Below are 23,639 nucleotides of genomic sequence, written 5' to 3' on the forward strand. Positions count from 1 at the left end.
CAGATGTAAACTATTTATTGAATATTTGCCACCAATATTGTTAAATACATAGTCTTGCAGTTTTTCGCTTTCAAGTTAAAATGTCAGAAATAGAACACCAAATATTTACAATTCTTATAAGGAATGTTACATAATGACACATTAAGGCGTAAATTCTTTTGGCTTATAATTCTGAAAAGAATGATAATAGCAAAGAGTGATGCAAAATCTTCATCGTGAGATTATGATTAAGCTACGTTTTACAAAAATATGGTGTAAGATGGCAATAATCCCATTCGAAATCCTGCATTAGGTCCCTTCAAGAGGGACTGATAATTTATACAGTCAAAACTTTAAAATTTACATATAAAGGTATCCTATCCACCATTGAAAAGTACAACTCTCAACATATACAGTTTTCAGGCCACAGTTTTGAAGGTTTGGAGTATCAAGTTGGTTTGATGAATTAGTCGGTTGGCACTTACGAACACATTTATTGCCCTGTTATAAGAAAAAAAACATATTTCAACACCAAGAACAGTTTCAGACAAATATAGACTGCTTTAAAATGCTTATGCAATAAATTTTAGTACCAAATCTGGATAACTACATGCATCCTGGCTCAGCAAAACCTCACAGTGAAGCACATTCAGATGTTTTGCAGTATAGCAGCCTCCATTCAATTTACAGCTGGTGACTAGGTAACACAGTCTTGCATGCCTTACCCATGCAAAGAACACTAGCAACTGATGGTAGGATCTTCAATACTTTTGGCTCCTGAAAATTTAGTTTAAAAACCCAAAGCTAGCTAGAGAAGAGTGGAACAATGGCGAGCACTTACAAGTCCAGCTGAAGTTAACAAGAGTGGATGTTGACTAATTTACCATTTTCTCCCTCATCCCCATACAACAGGGCAACTATACTGTGTTGCTTCAGCATTGCTCAGTTATCTTTAACTTAAAAAAAGACCAAGAATGAGGTCAACACAGATGGGATTTTTCACCTCCTAATCCATAGTTGTCAGACTGCTGTCATTTTGTTTGCTTTATTGTTGCACTTTTTCTGGTGTCTTTTCAAAAGTCTTGCTTTGGGCCATGGCCAGTTTTATGCAGGTTATATCATTTCTTGCATCCCAACATAGTCATTAATTCAAGTCTCAGATGGGATCTCATGCAGTATTTTTCAGACTCTCCAAATCCTAGCACTAGCTCTTCCATGCTTTAAGATTATCAGATGAAAGGCACCACAGAAGTGTAATTATTAGTGTGTGTTTGTTCTGATAGCTTTTGTTAATCATCATCATTCCAGGTTTCTAGTTTCCCACGCTAATTTTGCCATTCTATCATTTGTGTAAACCTGTTACTTTCAAATGTATTTTACCATGCATATTATGGCGTATTCCTATACTAGAAGACCCTTTCAAAGCTGAATACAATCATTAGCAGATTGCTGCATCTTATTTATATCTCCTGACTGATGTCTGATTATTATAGGAAGATTGCTATTTATCCAGTTTGTTGGTGTTCTTCACATTCCTAGTACAGACTTAAGAACGATTCTATTCAGAACTACACTTTTAACCCTCAAACTTCAAGGCCCTGCACTGCAGTCACCATCTTCAGGCTGGTGACAGACATTTTGGGGGAATACTGTCAATCCCACTCTTAGCATCTGGTTCAAATACAAAGATTCCCTGCAATCACAATGGAATACCAAGAGTGATTCTCCCCTTCCTCCTAAGGTAGTTGAAACACCATATAGTTCACCACAAATATCTTTCAGCTCTTACATAAAACATATTGGGGACTCTGCATGAATATTAAAGATTCCATGCACTTGTGTCAATGTGTATTATGAGATAAATATTGGCCAAACATCTCGATATCTCTATACGATCTAATCAACTGTAGAAATTTGCTGCTATGTCCTTGACCAAAATTTCTCCTCTTCTCCTATTGGTCTGCTGACTACATCTAACTGGTGCTTATATTATCTGAAAAGTAATTTGAGACATTGCAGTATGAAGGAAATTTTCTAAATGTAAACTATCAGGGTCCTGCATCATTTTAGCATTTCTACCATTGATTTCAAAGGGAGCAGGGGAGGTGATCACTTGTGGTTTGAGGACAATATCCCTCATATAATGGTGCAATGTCTCCACAATGCTCTCAGCCTTTGTTGACTTTGACACAACGGAATGGAAAATGAAAGCCGGCTCTCCTGCATGGAGACAGACAAGCAATACCAGTAGGCTGCAGATTCCGCCTGCCTCCAAGACATGTATTAGACTATGAAATCAGATCTTCTTCCATAACAGTAAGTGACAGTGAAATACCATGGCACAAGTGGATTCCAAAACACAAAAAGACATGAACCTTGATGAAATGCTCCCCCCCCGCCTTTTTTTTTTTTTTTTTTAAGATGAAAAATTAGAAGGCACATAAAAAAAAAAATGTAGACATCTATATTCAAACTGCCATTCACAAACCACCAGTTGTAAACATTAAACATCTGTGCAGATTTTTAGTTGGCTTACCTTACTATTGTCCTGTTCTCATAGCTATATATATATTATAGAAAGTGAATCACAATATTCAAAATTACACACCTGATTACTTTGTCTTGATGTTTAAGTATTCATAGGTTTATTCTCCCTTTACAGACACACGGAGAAATGAAGATAGACAAATGCCACGGCCATGAGAGCCCATGTAATTTAACACCATATAAAAGGGAACACACACATTTATTGTTGTGAAGCTGCATTCAAAAGCATACTTACTTTCCATCTTTAAAATAGGTTTTCAGAGTATCACTGAAACTTTTGGAGTATTTTACAAACTCTTTCTTTTGGTGCTCAAGTGCCTAAAAATATACAAATCCACAATTAAATAAAAAAAAAAATCTCATTCAATACCTTTACAGAACAACATACTTATAGTAAACTAATCAGTAACAAGCTACAAAGGACTAGGGAGCAAAAACAAAAAGATTGAATTAAAGCCATGCAGATCCAGGAATTCAAAACATTTTGAAATGAAAAGGTAAGTGATAATGGAATTTAAGTTTCTTGTCAGACATTTCCAGAAAATGACACATTATACTTTAATATAATATTTTTAAAATTATACAACACTGACACATCTATACATATTAAAAACCCATGCATACTAGAAGAAATAAATAGAAAAAAAGTACATGGCCTTAGTGACAGATTTGAATTGGTTACACTGCTTTATCTTTTCTTTTCATGTACACTTCCTTCTGACTCACTAAATGACTAGCTAAATTCTACCACTGACCCTTACACTATAAGAACGAAAGATCTTTCATATTTATATGTAGCAGTAATAATACAATACTACATGCAAATCTTAATTCACATACCCTCCGGTTCTGGTATTGATATTTCTTGAAGACATTATTTACTGTGTCAAGAAGTTCTTTTATTGCACTGGCGATGTCCCTATTTGATAAAAAAACAAACAAAAAAACACACAACATTTTAAGTTAGCCTAATTTAATGCTGAATTTTAATAACTTCCAGGAAAAAATCATATTTGATACTTATTTTTAAAGTATTTTATAGAAATAATGTAGATATGATGCAGCAAGATCAAATGCAAAGAACTAATCAAATTATATAGTACTTAAATCCAGATTAAGTTTAATGTGCTCCTTATACTCTGAAAGCTAGCATCTGCCCAATAATATGGAAACCTATGTTAAACAATACTATATACTCGCTTGTTTTAACAGTAAGAATCAAACTGTGTCTTCAGTATTCACAAACAGCTCCTAGCAATTTAAGGGGTAGTTGCGTGTATTGATCTAATAGCAGAATTAGATCCTTAATGCTTGTTCCAAATATGAAAAAAAAAAAAAATCATCCATTATGTACCTTATACTTAGGATACCAAGGGACTCAAAACAGTTTGGGATTCCTTGTAGCTTCCCCAATCACACCAAAAAAAAATTAAACTACCTGGCAGAAAATGTTTACATCTAGTCCCTTTGAAAGCAATTTGATGCCACTAACCCACACGTAGGACTAATGTGTACAACAGTATCTAGTTTTGCAGGATTTAAAATCAATTTGAAACAAGAACAGCTAGCATCTCTCTTATTGTATTAACAGTGGTCAGAAGAAAGGAGTTACTGTGTTGTACCATTTTCTTTATATCAAAACTCTACAATAGTGTGCACTGTTTTATAAACACCATTATATAAAATGCCAAAAATTACACTCTATATGCAATTTCACTACTATCTTACCAAAATTAAAAATTGCATTTCAGGATGTTTATAATCCCATTTCCTAGTCACTGAGCAGAATGCAGAGATCTAGGTACTCTTCTGATAGAGTGCTACAGGCTATTTCCTGCTTGAGAAATCGCTGACACTTTGTATCACTGTATCAGTCCAGAACAGTGAATCCAGAGTTCATTGAAAGTAACCCAACTAATCAAGATTGAGTTTTTGCATAGATATGACATCTTTGTCTGACCCTTTTTGTTTCATGTTTAACATTAGCTGTTTTCAGTTATATAACTGTTCCCCTTAGCTTGTGAATTTCAAGCAAACGCAAGCTGTATTGTTGGGACACGAACATGTCTTCCTTCACCCCCACCCCCTTTTATAAAAAGCAAAGGCACTGCCTCAACCCTTTTATTGAAATGTCAAGCTCAAAAAGTGAAGACTGCCACGCTGTAAGATAAGCACTTGGGAAAAACAAATGAAACCCACATCTGTAATGGAAATAGAAATTGAGAATTGTTAACCAATATAGTAAGCCAATGCTGTTTATAAAGCCAGGAGTTTTCAGCCAGTACAGTACAAAAGGACTTAAAAGTAGCAGTACAAACATGGGCATGTATAAGCCAATCAGCATTAAGAAAATTTTACCCCTTCATCCATCAGTATCCACTACCTACACATATACTATAGTAAGTTGTGTTGGTGTCAGGGAAGAAAACTATTGACATTTAGATACAATAGTACATTTACCTGGATACATGATATTACAACATGTATGGAAAGCCTCAAAACCAATAAAATTCAGTTGTAAGATTTATACATTATGTATTACACAAACCCCTCTAAAATCTCTCACCAGCCAGTATTGCCCCATCTGTGCATTCAAAATCCCCATTAAAAAAAACCAAAAAGCAAGTAATTGAAATATAAAGTGTACAGATTAAATAGCATTATATCATCATATTAAGCGAACCATGTAACTATAGATTCAACCATTCTCAAATAAGCTGCATCTTGTACTAAGTTAACAACTGTTAGCACATATAGCATTATTATTATAATATTTCATGGACATTAACTAACTTATCCACACAACGGATGAGTGACTTGCCTAAGACCACAGAACAAATCAATGTCATGGTAGTAACACTGTTAGTCTCATGCAATTATTTACTACCTAAATAATCAATCCTGTCCTATATTTATTAGTATTGTGATTTATATTTTACTTCTATGACACAGTCTATGCGTAAGTGGAATATTGTAAAGGTATTCATCACACATTACAACAGAACTATTTTTTAAATGTATAAGCAAGATTAGTTTCCATGATCATGAAAAGTCAAACTACAACCAAAGTCCTATTTAGCTACAAAACAAGCGCAGCACAAGCAAAAGTAGTACAAAGTATCTTAATGCACCAGCACTTCTTCCACATGCTACATAGAGATGCATTGTATGCTCCCCAACTCCTGCTTCCAGTTGGCAATAGATAGAGCCAGGCACCAGTCATGCTCTCTGAACAGGCTGGTCCATTCCTCTAGAGGAACACAGTACTGCCAAAAGCTCAAGGAGCACTGAAAGTACCATATCACATCACTAAAACACATATAATAGTATCTTAATATCCAAGTCAAGGCTTCCAGCTTGATCTGCAGATAAATACAGAATGCAGCACTTACTTGATTGTCTGAAGAAATCTCACTCTATCATTGATCTCATCGGGAATCTTACTGAGAATCTGTTTAAGTGCTCGTGCCTTTTCATTTAGGTCTTGGAATTCTGGCTCCGGCCTTTCAATCATATACTCTGATAGGCAAAATAAATAAATAAATAAATACAAGAAACTATTACTTACCCTCAAGTATATTTCTAGTGACACTGTGGATATTGCTATTCATAAAGTTCCATCAGTACTTCAAAGTTCTATTTTAAAAGATGTACACAGACCAGCATTATGCATGTGCAATGGATTTCTATATTGATAGAAGCACAGTCTGTTTGTTATAAATGCCTTTACTTGATTTTATCCACTCAATTCAAAAAATCCAGAACATTCATTATTTTAATGTAATTTACAAAAAACATAATGCAGGGAAGATCCACTGAACGGAATGACTGCATTGTGCTAATCCAATACAGTATGAAAAAAATTTACCAAATGGAGTGAAACCCTCTTACAGTGAATTCCTGGTTCTATGGGGAAACCCCCCCACCATATTAGAAAGAACATTTTGCCTCCCAACTTGTAGAAAAGACAGATTTCATGCTATACTGAGTGAATAACATGCACTGTACATTCTAATAATTTATCATTTTCACTGCAGAGGTAAATTATGCTTTTAGAATTACAGAGTATAATAAATATGAAAGTTAAATTACTATGTCCAATAAAATACCCATGCCACCATAAGTGCTCATTATAATAGGGTTTTTACTATATTGAAACAGGATTTGTAAAAAAAAAAAAAAAAAAAAAAAAAACGCTCACTAAAATGAAATCTGTCCTGAAAAATAAAACTGACAGATTTTCTATGCTAATTTTCAAATTTAATGTAACATTTGTCTCTGAAAAACAGCATCAAAAGGTAGGCTTATACCCATCAATATCAAAGAACATGGGTTTAAATGCAATTCCCACCTCCCATTCCCAGAGACGATAAATACCTTCTACATCATCTGCGGCCATACGCAGAAGAGACTCCGTAAAGTTCACTTCTACGCTTTTTTTCTCCAGAATTTTCATAATGATGTCTTGTGTGAGACCTGGATTTTCTTTTTCAGCCTATATTATAAAGAACATTTTGATTAAGAAATATTTAGGACTTGAGTGACATTTTAAAGCATAAAGCTAGATTTCAATGGGACAACAGATTGTACATACAAGATCAAATTATTAGGGACTAGAGAAGTTGAATAGACTCATAACAGCAGACCACTTTGTAAAGTATTCTTCCACGATCGCATCAATGTTTCTTGAACTACTGAAGAGTTTTTGCATTAGCAATTTTTCCCAATAAGTCGTTTCACCCATTTCCATGAAAAGTATTTATGGGTATCTCACACTCCCCCTTTACCTGGTTTTACCCTCTGAATAAAAATTGAAAACATTAAAATTATATTGACATAGCAGGCGAGAAGACATTTTATATATTTCTACTTAATTCCTCTCAACTATATTTTTTTCAGATTATACAGATATTGTGATTTTCAATTTGTCCTCATAACTCTCACATATCACCAGTATTACTTTTTCATAGCTTTTCAAATGCTTCAGTGTTTCTTCTAATGGAGTGTCAGTAACAGAAGATGACACTCTTTGCAGGTGTTACAACAGATCTGCATAATCCAATAACTGGCTTCATACATGGCTATTGCTCCTTCTTGTATTTTAATTATTTTCCACTACTCATGTTTACTTTAGTCCCTACCACCTACTATTACAATATATTCCCTTTATAAAGAGATTTTGTTACTTAAATTCAATAATCCTTAAATGTAAATATTCATTTAGTTGCACTAAACACAAAAACGTTATTACCCCTTGGGTCGAACACAATATTTCACTCTCCCACATGTCAAATATAAATCCAAAATAAATCTTTTGTTTAAAATATTTTCAAAATCATTACCACATAATATTCAAACATCTTACAAGAACATAGTCCTAAGAAACAAAGTAAACACAAAGCAGAACCCCCTAAAAAGGTGAAAAACAAAAAATTAGAGATGTTTTTACACTAAATTGTTGTTGTAAGCATAAAATATTAATTCTATTTTTATCCATGTAATCAATAAAAGGTCTCTATACACTGTTAAATTATCCGTTTTATTTTTAACTCAGTTCTCTCACCAGCAGCCTAGATATGTACTATTTTCTTATTAGACAAGTCAACTGTCATAATGTTTTCCTGTCATACATTTGGATTTAATTTTTTCCATCCATCTACCAAATTATTCCATCCACCTTCACTGATGACTTCCTCCTCTTAGTTTTTGAATTACATGGATAGTATCTCTCAACTGTCTGATTTTATTCCAGTCATGTCATGTCTGAGTCTCACAACCTCACAACAGCATGTTGCACTACACTGCACTGATAGTAAGTGAAAACTTCTTATCCAAAACTCCATTCCAGTATCAGAGTTCATAGCTTTGTACTCATATACCAGCTTGGATTTAATTAGAACTCAAGAAAAAATACCTGGAAAGCTTTTAAACTGGAACACAGAGGGAAAAAAAGATTATTTCGCTGTAATACTGTTTCTCTGAATCCATCATCTTGCAAGATTTTCACGGTTACATCTTAACGGTTTTGTTTTGTTTTTGTTTTTTGGGACCCTTGCGTGCAGTTGTAATCCTCAGGTTTGCTGGTGAGGAGACAGAGCACTTTGGTATTAAAGCTACCCTAATAGGTTTACAAGATGAAGCCAAGTCTGCATCAACATTGGCAATGCTGGCACTGAATCTCAGTACTCAATAGACTTGGCTGATGGGCTTTAGCTTTGAGGATTTTACTCTTCAAAGCATTCTGGACCAACCTCAGTACTGGACTCAAAGAGTCTCCTAGGGAATGCCTCAAAGAGAGCCTGAAGGTACTCCCCTTATTTCTTTAGCGTTTTACGTGACATCTACAGACATGTGGGCCTTCTGTACATCAGGACTGACTCAGAGGAAGTCAGAGCAAACAAACATGGTCACTAGCTTTTTGACATTGGTCTGTCGTGCACTAACAAGGTTGGAACCCATGATCCATCTTCCTTTCTCAGAGGCCTTACTTAAAATAAAGAAAAAAGAAGCACCAGTACGTTGTGCCTTTAAGGGCATTGAGGAAAGCACTGAACCAACATATATAGAACAAGTGCTGAGACAGGTATAGAACAAGGCGTTGAGATGGAAGGCATTGAGATGCCTAACAAATCTGATGCCAGAGCATCTAGACTCAAGTGCTGATAGACAGAGAACAATGCTGACCCTGGAGCATTGTACATTTAGTAGAGAATGCTGAAGTAGCGCTGAGGCTCTGACCAAAAGAAAAAAAATGCATGTTAGAACACCAAAAACATGCCAGTGACTCCTGGCACCAAGAATTTTTTTTTAAAAAAGGTATCAAATCACCTGATGAAAAGGCTTCAAAAATACAACCACCATACCAGACCTGGCTGAAAGTCAGGGTTACTGCAGGTGGACAGCCAATAAGACATTGTTGGGATCCCATGAAAAGGTGGAAAAATGACCAGCTCAAGGCCAGTGTCCTGTAAGGAGCTCCTTCTCCAACCATGGTCAAGAAGAAACTGATTGGAACATTTGGAGGGGAGTTTTTATACTCCATAGGAGTAACTAGTTCATGCTCTACCTTGTTACTGCTACCCACAGGATTAGAAAACTTTAAAAGCTAGTGAACTACTAGTCTCACATTAAAGAGCTAAGACTCTGAAGTGAAAATCCTCACAGAATGGACTCTTTAGAGAATATGAATTAGATTTCTCAGGATAGTCAATATATAGAGAGACTTAACAAATGCTATTACCTCCACTGTATATTTTTTAAGTGATTGCCAATTACAAGGGACCGCCAACAGCATTCTGTAAAGCAGAGCATATTCTAAGCCTTATATCAAGTGAAGTATCTCACTATTCAGTTGTATTTTTTGAGATAATACTTTCATGATATATTTGCTGCTAACAAGCAATAGCAATGGTTTTGTAACAATGTGCTGTGCCTCTAAGGGTATGTCTACACTGTACACTAAGCCCAGGCTGTGTCTCAAGACCCTCTTCTGTCCGCACACAAATCGATTTGACTGCTTATTGCTATGGTTTTATTTAGCACTACAAACATATATAGTTCTTTACAGAAAAGACAGAAATGCCCTGCCCAGAAGTGTTTGTAGTTTAATGCCTCCACTATAATCACTGCAATTTCCCCTCTCCATATACATACTTGTTTAATCAGGAAATTCCAGAATGTCGTTCCAAAATACATCTACAGCCCCAGTGAGAGAGCAGCTTAACTTCAATGAAGTCAAACTAAGGCAACAATGAAAACTGTACTGCAATAAAAGTTGTCTCATTGATGAAAACTGGTCTTCAGGCCACTAGATATCAGTGTTTTAGAGCAGAAATCAAGTACTATTTATAATCTACGTAGGCACCAGGTGCTTGAGATGCAAGTGATGTGACTCACCAACAGTTCCTCTTATATTTCAGCACAATATGATGACACCAGAAACAGAATCTTAATCTATGTTCAGAAGGATCTAACACCTAGTTTGCAGAAGCTAGCTAAGGAAATGTGCCCCTGATTCTATCAAATTTAAATTATGCTCATGTATTAATAGTTTGATTAATGCATTTAAGACCAAGCCCAACCGCAGAGCTGGAATTTCAAGAAGGTAATGAACTTCCTGCATTTCTGGCTCCACCCTGGAACTCGTGCCCCCTCCCACACCACAAACCCTTGCCTCAGCCCAGAGCCCCCTCACATACTCCAAACTTCTCTGCTCCATCCCTAGTCCCCTCCTGTATCCCAAACCCCTCATCCCTGGCCCCACCCCAGAGCCCGCACACCCAGCCAGAGCCCTCACCCCCAATTTTGTGAGCATTCATGGCCCACCATGCAATTTCCATACCCAGATGTGGCCCTCAGGCCAAAAAGTTTGCCCACCGCTGCCCTAGCAGGTTTCTAGGACTCCGGTCCTGAGTGCTTGCTGACCCAAGTCAGACTGATTTGGGTGTGGGCAGAAGTGGGGCTTAAATCAGAGCCCAGGCTTAGTGTGCAGTGCAGACATACCCTTAGAGGCACAGCACAGAATCTCAGGCCTACCACACAAGGAATTTGTTTTAAGTTTCAACATTATCTTTCCTCCTTATCCCAGGCAAGATTTCATCTGTATAATCTATAAAAGCAGTAAAATTAACTAGCCTAGAGCCAGTTTACCTCCTGTCATTTGTGGGGGTTGGGGGGAGAAGAGAACCACATACAGAGAAGAAGGAAAACTCAAGAGGCTCCTTGCAGAATTTCCACTGAAATGATTTACTGGAGACAGAGTTTGTCTGTCTTAGGCAATGAGCAGAGTGTTCAGAACCTACAATCCACCCATCTCCTAACTCTTCATTTAATGTGAAGTAGCAGTTGACAGTAAGTCTATACTAATGATGATTTTTACAAGTATCTTCTAAGGTTTTTACTATCAAAAGTGCTTAATAGCAGTACATTTAGCAATTACATAAAATAACTCCATCTCCCCCATGAGTCCAGTACAGAATAACACAAACTTTTAAACCAATCATACAAGTTTGAGACAGCCCAATCCATTAGCCTTTCCAAAGAAGTGGAAGCTGGGTACTCTCCTTGTAGGCCACTTGATTCTTACCAAATACTGCTTCTAAAACAAGATGGCACAAAGGGAAAATAGAGCAATAAAGCTGAAAACACATTTCTTTTAAACTGTGTTTCAAACATTTATTTATAGTGTTTTTGAGTGACACACACAACTTTTAATCATTCTTTATTAGTTTCTCACCTTAATAAAAGCTGCTCTCAGGGTCTGAGCTGCAGATAGATTTACTCGCTCTAGCTGCAATGAAAGTTTAGAATCATTAGTAACATGAATTTCATCATAACAAGAAATGTCAGTAGTTACCTCTGAGCTTCTGTTTGGCCTTTTCTGCCATAATGAGGAAGGACAGAACAAACAAGAGGCACTCAGTGGGTGGTCTCAATTGAGGGACAGAGGCTTGGAAATCCAACCACTGAGAAGAGAAGATTTTGCTCACTGTGGTCCCAAAATAAGCTTTAAAAACTGTAATGCTAATGGATAAGGCAGGAGTGTTGATTCTCCACTGTGTGCTCCTGAACTCAGAGAATTTGACCCAAAGACAGAAGGAGTTTGACCAAAACCCAGAGCCCCATGAACAAGTCTAAATTACTGCCAGTATTTGCAGGAAGAGACATGGCCCAGATTGGGGAAAAGATGTCTCAGTTCAGAACTAACATTAATCTTACAATATAGGAAGTTACATTTTAGATTAAAATTATCATCCAAAATGTTTTAATTGGGCCTTTATAAAAATAAAATATTCACTTTGTATAAAGCAAGTTTTCTGCCAACCTCAAGGACATCACCTCAGCTGAATCCGGTCCATACTGGGAAGATAATGGGATATGTCAAATCAGTAAAACTGGGTTGCATATTGTTATTTAAAACAAAATTAAGTATTAGCACATATTGCTGTCTTAGGAACTTGCAGAGTGTAAAAATTCATTTTGAATTGTGAACAATTATCACAAAGGACTGACAAAATTCAGCATACGCATGAAGACTACAAAGTGTATCATGCAGTAGCAGGAATATGCATAATACTTAATCTTCTAGGGTAAACTATGCCAAGGAAAATGTTAGTCCTTTTCATCTTATTCAAACTAGAACTTTAAGAAGCAGCAAAAAGAACTAAACTCAAATTACTCATGCCAGTAACAAGTTTTTTGTTGTTTGTTTTTTCTAAGTTTCAATTTGTGCATGTGTGTTGTCTATATTTATTTCTACCAGTGTTAACATTCTCCTAGGATCATTATTCCCTCAACAAGATAAGCCTTACCATTAATTGAGACCATAGAGTCACAGGACAAATACATACACTCACCAGTTTTACATTTTAGCCAGTTTAATTGTTGCAACAACATCTGCTTTCACAGATTTTGAGGCCAACAGGGAGCATTATGATAAACTTGTCTGACCTCTTACATAAGATAGGCCCAAAGAACTTCTACCAATAGCTTCTGCATCAAACCTGTATCTTCTGTTTGAGCTACAGAATACGTTAAGATATTTATCCATCGCATTCCCTAGGTGAATTGTTACAAAATAATTAGCCTCGAAGTTAAAAATTTGCTTCTTATTTTTAGTTTGAATTTATCTAGCTTCAGAGTCCAATCATTGGATCTCATCATTCCTGTTTCTGCTAGATTAAAGGGCTTCCCCTACTACTGGATCTCTTCTCCTATAGGTATTTATAGACTGTGTTCATGTCACTTCATAACCTTGGATAAATTAAAAAGGCTGACCTTATTAAGCCTCATGGGGGGGGGGGGGGGGGTAGCTCAGTGGTTTGAGAATTGGCCTGCTAAACCCAGCGTTGTGAGTTCAATCCTTGAGGGGGCCACTTAGGGATCTGGGGCAAAATCAGTACTTGGTCCTGCTAGTGAAGGCAGGGGGCTGGACTCGATGACCTTTCAGGGTCCCTTCCAGTTCTATGAGATAGGTATATCTCTATATATTATTATTATTTAAAGCATGTTTTGAGCTCTCAAATCTTCCTTGTAGCTTTCTTCTGAACCCTCCCAATTTTTCAATATCCTTTTTCAAGCGTGGACTCCAGAATTGGACATAGTATTCCACCAAGTCTCACTAATACCACGTACAGAGGTTATATATCACATCTCTCTTTCCCTCATTAAGCCTTCAAGGATCATGTTCATCCTCTTAGCTACAGTATCACACTGGGAACTCATTCAACTGTCATCTACCATGACCACTAAGTTCTTTTCAGTGTAGCTACATTCCAGAATAGTCTCCCATCCTGTAAGACCTATGTTCTTAGATTTATAACCTTGCATTGGGCTGTATTAAAACAAATGTTCAAATGGGCCCACCTTTCCAAGTGATCCAGGTCAGTCCATATAACTGATCTGTTTCGATCTCATTTTTCACTCCAATTTTTGTGTCACCTACAAATTTTACCAGTAATGATTTTATCCTTTTTTCTAGATCATCGATAAAGATACTAATTAGTAATGATTCAAAACAGATCACTGCAGGACTCCACTAGAAACACCATATCCCTGAGATGACAATTCCCCATTTAGTTTACAATCAGTTAACCAATTTTCAATCTATTGAATATGGGCTTCATTAATTTTGAATGGTGCTTCTTTTTCTTTAAAAAAAAAAAATCAGAATACCACATGGAACTAAGTCAAAGAAGGGAAAGTACATTATCAATCACATTTGTGATCACATCAATAAATACTAAGTTTATCCAACAAGACCTCTTTTCCATAAACCATGTTGATTAGCATTATTTATGCTACTACCCTTTATTTCTTTACTGATTGTCCCATATCAGCCTATGATTCTGCCTGGGATCAATGTCATCCTAACTGGCCTCGTTACCCAGGAATGCCATATAACCTTTTAAAATATCGTTATGACTTTAGGGAAGTTCTAGAGAACTGGAATAAAGTTAATGATACAAGATTTATTAAAAATCAAAGAGTTCCTTGGCCAATTCTTTTAATACTCCTGAATGGAATTTCTCTGATTCTACAGAAGTTAGTGTTTTTAACTTTAATAGCTGCAGTTTAATACCCTGCCTAGTTACTGATGGACTAGAAAGTATGTCTAACTTTGATAATTCAGCACTCACTTTGCCACATTTCTGGATTAGCCCTGTATTCAGAGTTAAATTTCCCACCTATGCAACATTTGCAGATAACCTTTGCTGTCAATACAGTGACCTTAAGGCACATCTTGAATATGAAACAATTGAAGTGATCCATGAATTACCTGCTATTTCTACGCTGATCTTACAGGAAAGTGTCTGTTCATCCACCATTTTCCACACACAGTTTTAAAATTTTACTCTGATTAAAAGATCAGTGATGTACTACAGCAGGGGTGGCCAACCTGTGCCTGAGAAGGAGCCTGTATTTACCAATGTACATTGCCAAAGAGCCATAGTCATGTCAGCAGCCCCCATCCGCTCCCCCCTCCTCCTGCCTGCCAGCAGCCCTGCTGATCAGCGCCTCCCCTCCCTCCCCGTGACCTTCCCCTCCCGCAAGGCCCTGTCCCTTCCCACTCCCTCACGCAGCCTGCAGTAGACTCTGGGGGGGTGAGGAGAGGAGGGAGGGCAGGGCAGGCTTCGGGGAGGGGGTGGGAAGGGACAGGGCCTTGGGGGAAGGGCATGTGGCAGAGGCAGCGGTTGAGCAGTGAGCACCTCCCAGCACATTAGAAAATTGGCACCTGTAGTTCCAGCCCTGGAGTCGGTGCCTATGCAAGGAGCCACATATTAACTTCTGAAGAGTCGCAAGTGGCTCTGGAGCCATAGGTTGGCCACCCCTGCACTACAGTGATCAGTCATGAAACTGATTACCACTATCTATTTCAGGTTCCCACCACTTAAACATAGCAAAAAATCTAATTTTATAAGCAGTAATCAAACCATTTAGGTGTTCAGCTTTGCTTCGAGTACCACAAAATGCACAGATTTCTAGCACCACGAGATCATTTTCTTTTAATTTAAAATTATATTTTGCTGTTAAATCCCATCTTTACTTCCCAAGTCACAAACTGAGGCATTGAAATAATTGTCCCAATGGAACAGTATTCTCTAAAATAGGTATTACTTTACACGGACAGGTTGCATCCTACTCTTTCCTCATTTCTAAAATTGGAGGGGGAGGGGAGAAATCAACTGCTACTTTAAATTTACGTTTTTTATACTTGCAGCCTGATCTCTCTCTCTCAAGGTCCTCCTTCTCTCTGAAAAACCAGAGTTAAGGAAAAGAAAGAAAAAAAAAAGGGCAAAAAAGAAAAAAAACAAATTGTTGAAAATGTTAAAGGTTACTGATGGCTTTCAAGGATAAGAAGGATGAAGAAATACAAAAAAAGAATGTATGGTAAACGTTGGACTTGAGGGCCTGGTAGGTCATCCTTGCATATCAAGGCAAACAGCATGTATTAGTGTGCCACTTGCCTTTTGGTTTTAGGTACCTTCAAGTCAGAACAGAGTATTACACTATGAAGAGGACAACATAGCTTACCTCATTAAAAACAGGATACATAACAGCATAGAGTGGCATGGAAACCATAGAAGTGGTCTCTGCTTCATTCTTCATCTCTTCCATTGTCATCCTCATTCAAAGATCCACTTCTCAAGAAAAATGCTATAAAAGCAAAGACTCCTCATTCACTGAAGTGGTTCTTCTTTTCCCTCGTTGTGCAAGAATACTTAAAGGACTTGAAAAATAAATTGCCCTGTGAGGGAAGGGAAAATACATATTATAAACACTGAACTACTGCCACAATTTTCAGATGAAAAGTTACTACAAATGGTTTCAAGTAGCATGATAATTAGAGGGGAAAAAAAAAAAACATTACGTTCACAAGAAAAGAATCCCTCAGTGAATGGGATTTCTTCTTAATGAAGTTCTAAAATTTTAAGTCACTGTAGCCCATCCAAGAATTTGTTTTGATAAGCAAGGCACTACTGGAAAGGCTACAGCTTTATCTCAAATTCTCATACACAACTTTTATTGAAAAAAGTACTGAAAAGGAGAAAGAATGAATTCTTCCCTTATAGTGTTTACATTGGAAGCTCTCACCACCACTAGTGAGCAGAAACATAAGATTTTTAATAATATAATTCACATATGTAAAATGCATACTTTTAAAGTGATATGTATTATAGACCTGAAATGGCAATACATATTTAAAGATGTACAATTACTATGAATAATAGAAATACAAACATACAATCAAATTTTAACCTATACACCTATGTATCTAGTTTCATTTTCAATAGAATCCTAATAATCACTCATTAAAAGATACAATCAATCATTATTACAGGCTTCCTCTGACTAGCTCAGTTCTCAATATGACATCTTGCCTTTAAATAAACAGAAATCTTATGTCTTGTTCCTACTCAGGGTGTGTCAGCAACTATGTTAGCTCAATGGAAAATAGTTGTTCCAGTAACTGAATCTGGTACTTAGAAGATCTCCACCCTACCCAACTCATCTAACTTGGAGATCTGCATCTGAGCACTGTATTGAAAGGGAAATACTCATATATCTACTTTATCTGGTTCATGAGAAACCCACATGATAAAACTAAATACCTGTACCATATTATCCAACTTCAGGATTTATCTGAGAAAGGGTGTTTTATTCAAACATCAAATCTGTAACAAATATTAAGGGATTTTTAAATATAGAATTAAGTAAGGGAATTCATTCTTTAATGGTCTTATTACACGTCAACGGATCAGTCCATTTTTCTTACTCATCTGTCACTTTGTCTCATATTCTGGTTTCTATCAACCATGATAACCCCATTTCAAAGTTAATTAGGGCTGCATGTTAACTGTTTTAGAATATGGGTGTTGATATAACAATAACGTTTTCTATCTATATTTCTCTCTTAATATTCCAACAGGAAAGGTTGACTACAGAATGACAGTAAGAATCTCAATGCTATTTATTGCAGAATCGTTGCATACCGCCTTTATCACCTAACTTTGCATGCCTTACTTTTGTGTTATAAAATCTTATTAATGCAGGATCATGCAACATTTTATATTAAATAACTTATTTTTAGGAGGGACATCATCTGAAAAGGTGTTGAATCTCTTCTGTCAGCATAGCTATCTCTACACCAGGGTTTTTGCTAATATAACTGTGTCAGCTAGGAGATGAGTTTTTTTTCCACACCCCCTGACCAACACAACTGTGGGCAACAAAACTTTGTAGTGTAGAAGTGGCCTTAGTGACTGATCTGAGGGAAATGGCAAGCAGAAGCTGGCAGTTGTAGACTGCTTGAGACACAAGGAAGGTTGACAAGCACACTGCATTCAAACCAGCTCACCACTGGCTTTTTGCATGGAGAATGCATGCTCACGCTTAAGCGTAAGCTGTGCTGCATAGCCAATGCATATACCGTGTATGGGGTAAAGGAGGATCTCAATTATATCTAAAGAAAGGGACTCTCAACACATATGTAGAGGATGAACAGGATACATACAGTGCAATTTCCAGATGCTGAATGTGAAAACAGTACAAAGACTCCAGATGTCTGCCTCCTCCAAGCATTAAACCAGTGTGCATTCAAGCCTGTATTCCAGTCCCTCTACTGACTCAATCTGCTTCTGCTGCCAGTTCAAAGACTTGATTCTAACTTTTAAAGTTGTTAATGGATCAGATCTCAGCTACAGTAGAGACTATCTCCGTGTTCATGAGCAACCAAGAGAGCTACATTCCTCTGGTACAATGAAGATCACAAAGCACAGAATCAAGCAGGTGAATAGGAGATAAGGCACTCCCAGTTGAGGGGATTTAGCTGAGGAACAAACTTCCAGAGGATATTAGAATAACCCAGACAGTGATCATATTCAGGATATGCTACAAGACTGTCTTGATAAAAGCTTTTCCACAATTATATTTAAACCAGTAATCCCAGCCTCCCTAAAATAAAATAAAAAACCTAACCCACGTAGAGCTTCCTATTCCCAAAAAAGAATAGCCAAAGAATCTAAGAAGTCACTTAGGGATTACCTATGCCCATCTAAAAGGACAACTACTTAGAATGGTAATGAGGATTCACAGGACAACGCATGTAGTATATGTGGTGGTAGTAGTAGTCTACGGCTCATAATAATGGAAATGAAGTAGGATGGGAAATCTCTGGCACCCCCTGGGAACCCACTTCAGTGACAAGCACAGCTACCATGAAGCTCATGGAAATTCTAGATTTCCAACAGAGTTCAGATTCTTTTTTGTTTGAATTTACAAAAAACTTAGAACATTGCCTCCACAGTGGACCTTACTATATATTCTTATTATACATATAAGCACGCATACATCTATACCTATACAAACACAACTATTCTAATCCGTAGGTGAATTTGCCAAAAATTAAACATACAGTCAAGTCAGAAGTAAAATCAGCAGGTTATCCTTACTCCAAAACCAGGAAAATAGCCTACTACAACAACAAAAATCAAGTCCTAACAACACCATCGCAAACAGCTGCCTTTATTGTGCTGCTCCCACCCCAAAATCCTGGATAACTAGAGAGGCATTACAGCATACCTTGAAGATTAACAAAATGAAGTTATTCAGACTGCAGGACTAAAGGGAAGGGGGGAAAAAGGCGTGCTCCAAAACTGAGAGCTCCTCACAAAAAAATGTCTGCCCCAGCTCCCACTCCTTTATACAGAGGAGTGTCAACACAAGCACCAAACCAACACCTTAAACTCCACCTGAAAATCAAGAAGAATTCAGTGCATATCACAAAGCACTGATGTCATGTGTTCCATACAAGATACACCACTTGAGACTCAGGTTGCTGCATCCTGCTAGTTGACAGTGTTCAGTGCATCTTAAAAGGTAACCCCATGTATAGCAAAACTGTAACCTTAAAGTGACAAAGGCAAGGATTACAGTAGCAAGGTCCATAGCCAAACAAAATGGTCCAACTCATAGCTAAGCAAAGATGGAGGGGAAATGTCTTCCTAAACATAGTGGGTATTAGTGACGAAGTGGGTATTCACCCACAAAAGCTTATGCTCCAATACATGTGTTAGTCTATGAGGTGCCACAGGACTCTTTGTTGCTGTTTACAGATCCAGACTAACAGGCTACCCCTCTGATTCCTAAACATTGTTACCATCAACTCCAGTTTGCAAGATCTACTAACAAACAGAATATCTCAATTCTCAGTAAGAGAGACATGATACTTTTTGAATTGTCTTCTGGCCGCTTCCCTCAAATTACCAGCATTGCCTTGGTCTTACCCTGATTGAACTTCAGCAGCTTATTTTCATCCATGCTCCAAACATTAAGCTAAGCAGTGGCAGTTTAGAGCTGTATGTCATCAGCGTACTGAAAACACCATATACCATACACCGCCTCAATAATCTTCCCAAGTGGGTGGAACCCTGTGGAATTCTACATGACAGCACCCTGGGGTATGGAAAAGCAGTTGCCTGACATCACGTTTTAGAAAAATCCAGAAAAAAATGAGGCTATATCTCATCAACTCCTCATGATTAACTGTATCAAAAGCAGCACGTATTAATCAGCATGCAGACAAATCTTCATCTATCACCAGCAGGAGTTCTCCCAATACCACCAGTGCAGTCTCAGGTCAAGATCATCTGAGGCATCTAGGTACTCAGAATTGTCTCACCATAACCTTCTCTATAATATTTTCCAAAAATGGAAGATTAGACATCAGACAATAATATAGTAGATTCCCAATGTCAAGTGTTGGTTTCTTGAGCAGACGCTGCATAACAATTTCCTCAGAGAAGCCACCATCCTACCCTGACGATTGGAAGCACTGCTAATCTGCAGCAAGTTCTTTCTCACTTTCTCTAGACAGAAAAAAGATAAGGGTTCAAAAAAGGTCAGGTTGAGGAACAATGAACCCCCAACATCCCTAATACATCAGACTGCAACTGGCCTAAACTCAACTAAAAAAAAATTAGCATTTGTCCTGACTAGATCCTATCCTGCATTCATGGAATCAGGCAGTTTGGTCCTTACCTATTTTTATCTGCAGAGTAATCAGAAATTTCCTAACAAGAAGAGCTTGATTCAGTCACCAAGTGAAGACAGGTGGCAATGTTTGCGATTTGATGAAAAATAGTAAAATGTGGTTTGTTTTAATCATGTTCCAACTTTATGAGTAAAGTAACTTTATTTAAGTTTCTAAATAATTAACCAGCTCTGAACAAAATATAAACCACTATACTAAACAATTTTTTTGTTTATTTGTTTTAGGAAAAATTGTGACAAACCTAATGATCTGTTCACTTTTGAAGGATCTTTTCTTTTATTGAATGAAAATTTAGTTTAGGTAGAGCAAATGACCACTGAATGACATTATAAACCTGAAAAAAGAACAGGAGTACTTGTGGCACCTTAGAGACTAACAAATTTATTAGAACATAAGCTTTCGGCTGTAGCCCACGAAAGCTTATGCTCTAATAAATTTGTTAGCTTATGCTCTAATAAATCTGAGGTGCCACAAGTACTCCTGTTCTTTTTGCGGATACAGACTAACATGGCTGCTACTCTGAAACCTAAACCTGATGAGATCAATAAAAGTTAAACCACTGTAACTTTGCCAGTCTAACTGGGCAAAAATAAAATAAAAACGGAATATGCACTCATTTGTATAGATTCTGGCCTCCCCTGCCTCACACACCAAGCAGTTTCATTTATCAGGGGACTAAAAGAATGTTATCAGAAAGTGAAATAATACCCCGTTAAAGTTTCAAAACTGGCTTGCCCAAACACTTTCTAAAAATAAAGAGCCACCTAAGCAGCAGCTATACTTGAGAAACTGTATGGCAATAAGCTATTCCAAAAAAGTTGTATGTGTATAGCAAAACTGACAAAAACACAATCGGGTATTTTATAACCTTTCAGACATTATTATAGAGACATTTATATAGAAAACATATATACAAGTAATTATAATTATAATTGGGTTTACTTGTGATAAAAATGCAACTGCATATTGGAAGTTAGGTACACTTCACTGTTGTGAATGTGGCTGAGTGCCACCATTTAAGAAGTTGTGCGAACAATTTACAGGAAACATGAAAATCTACCAGTCAGCTTCATTAAAACTGTTCTGAATCTCATCCGTTTTGCAATTCACTCCCATCTCCATACATTTTGAAATAGTGAACTTCAATGTGGGATTAGCACCTCAGACAGTCAAAAGGCAGATATATTAAAAATGGGCTGTGTTTATCTCTACCTGTCACTTACACAAGAAAGCCATCTTAAATTGGGCTCCAATTTTTGTACCTAACCAAATTAAAATGATTACAAAACCTAAAAGAATTAGCAAAGATCACTCCACCACTATTTAGTCAAGCAACAAATTATCGGCATGGATGCAATGCAACCACAGTAAGGAACATGGTGAAGGTGACAGTACTCATCAGTTCCTTTATCAAGTTCTCCCTCCCTATGCAGTCTCAGGAATTTGAACATAAAGCTATTGTTTCTATCCCAGTGATTTAATCAGATGCTTCTAGAAATTAAAATGCAGCATATATTTTAGAAACCATAATTAAAACTAAACTCAATGATACCACAACCCACCAAGTAAATTGATATTGTGAGGCTTAGACAAGGTGGTTATCTTTTATGGAAAATATGAAGAGTCCGGTGGCACCTTAAAGACTTACACATTTATTTGGGCATAAGCGTTCGTGGATAAAAAACCCACTTCTTCAGATACCATTCTTATGCTCAAATAAATGTGTTAGTCTTTAAGGTGCCACCGGACTCCTCGTTTTTGTGGATACAAACTAACATGGCTACCCCTCTGATATCTTTTACTGGACCAACTTTGGCTGGTGAGAGAAACAAGCTTTTAAGCTGCACACAGCTCTTCTTCAGGTGAGCTTATTTCCTGTGATACGGAAGCAACACAGAGGCTTGGCCCTGATACTGTTAGGCTGGAGGAGGGAAGTCAACCAACCTTGACAGTCAGATGTGCTATTTAAAGGGACAGCCAGGTTACAAACTATTTGTTTTAAAATTTCCTTAAGTTCCTCTTCAATTATTAAACTGGAAAAACACATCAGCATTTATGCTGTTTACTTTTTGCATTTTATTCAACTTGGATAACAAATAGGTCAGTTTCACTTTCTGCTTCTCATGCACACTACTGCAAGACTGGAGTTACAAAGACTACCAAAAAGAAGTTATGAATGACTCCCATCATTAGATTTAATAAATATTTTATAAAATCTACATTTGTAAATCAAACCAACCCCCCCCCCCTTTTAAAATATTACATGCCAAGGACACATAAGATACACACCCAGGCCAAGATTTTCACAAGTGAGGGAAGGTGCCCAACTTGTCATTCAGAAACTGCTAAATCTGAAAATCGGGCCCCCTTAAAGAGGTCTCAAAATGTGGGGGGAGGGGAAATAGCCACACAGCATCACTAGCCCCTTGGCCTCCGGCACGCAGAGGGGAGGCAGAGGTGAAGCCTTGCGATAGGGCCGAAGGGCAGCCGCTCAGGGCCCGGGTCGGGCTGTACACCTGCCAGCCGCTGGCTGACCCCCTCCGCCTACTGCTGTTTGCCGGGGCGGCGAGATGCCCGCCCCCACCCCTGGGATCCCAGACCCCTCCCCCATCCTAGGGCATTACCAGCCCCTCCCCCACAGCGGCTCCTGAACTGCCAGGCCCCAGAGACCGCCCCCGCCCCGCCGGAGACCCACAGCCCCTCTGAGTGAGGCCCTCAGCCGGGGCCCGCATTCTCCAAAGCGTCCTACGCCCCTAACGCAGCGTAGCCGCGAGGGAATCACCAGGCCCTAGGAAAACACACTAGTGACCCTGCCGGCCCGTGGGAGCCGAGCGCCTCCTTCCCACCCTCCGAAAAGGGGGCATACACAGTCCGGTACCTTACCTCCCCCCCTCCCCTCGGGGACTTTAACGCTCTTCAGTGGGCTCCGCTACCGCGCCGGAAGTCCCTGCCGAGAAGGAAGCGTCCGCCGCTGTTACCACACACCAGGCGTTGTCCGGAACCAGCCTGCAGCCGCAGGGGCCCTTGGGACCTGTAGTGCAGTTCCGACGAACTACAACTC

General features: G+C 38.0%; 1 protein-coding gene across 2 annotated transcripts; it reads right to left on the minus strand.

Annotated features, from left to right (window-relative positions):
- Positions 1-23,574, minus strand: PDCD10 (programmed cell death 10). Of its 2 annotated transcripts, none has more exons than XM_034782022.1 (8): positions 23,462-23,574; positions 16,060-16,273; positions 11,762-11,815; positions 6,904-7,021; positions 5,919-6,045; positions 3,367-3,445; positions 2,762-2,844; positions 1-480 (listed from the first exon to the last, which is right to left on the minus strand). In XM_034782022.1, the coding sequence occupies exons 2-8, from the start codon at positions 16,153-16,155 to the stop codon at positions 399-401; spliced, it is 639 nt and encodes a 212-aa protein (XP_034637913.1). In that variant the 5' UTR covers positions 16,156-16,273; positions 23,462-23,574; the 3' UTR covers positions 1-398. The 2 variants fall into 2 exon arrangements, with proteins under 2 accessions (XP_034637913.1, XP_034637914.1); XM_034782023.1 differs by lacking the exon at positions 23,462-23,574 and adding an exon at positions 22,868-23,039.
- Between the last annotated feature and the right edge of the window lie 65 nt (positions 23,575-23,639).

This window comes from Trachemys scripta, chromosome 9 (genome assembly GCF_013100865.1).
Source record: "Trachemys scripta elegans isolate TJP31775 chromosome 9, CAS_Tse_1.0, whole genome shotgun sequence".
NCBI classification, from domain to species: domain Eukaryota; kingdom Metazoa; phylum Chordata; order Testudines; family Emydidae; genus Trachemys; species Trachemys scripta.

What these genes read in the sequence shown, in the direction of transcription:
- PDCD10 (XM_034782022.1), bottom strand. Translation starts at nt 16,155, where the DNA reads ATGAGGATGACAATGGAAGAGATGAAGAATGAAGCAGAGACCACTTCT. An exon ending in GGCCGCAGATGATGTAGAAG is followed by an intron (nt 6,046 to 6,903) that starts GTATTTATCGTC and finishes TTTGCCTATCAG; the next exon opens with AGTATATGATTGAAAGGCCG. An exon ending in ACCTATTTTAAAGATGGAAA is followed by an intron (nt 481 to 2,761) that starts GTAAGTATGCTT and finishes TTCTTATAACAG; the next exon opens with GGCAATAAATGTGTTCGTAA.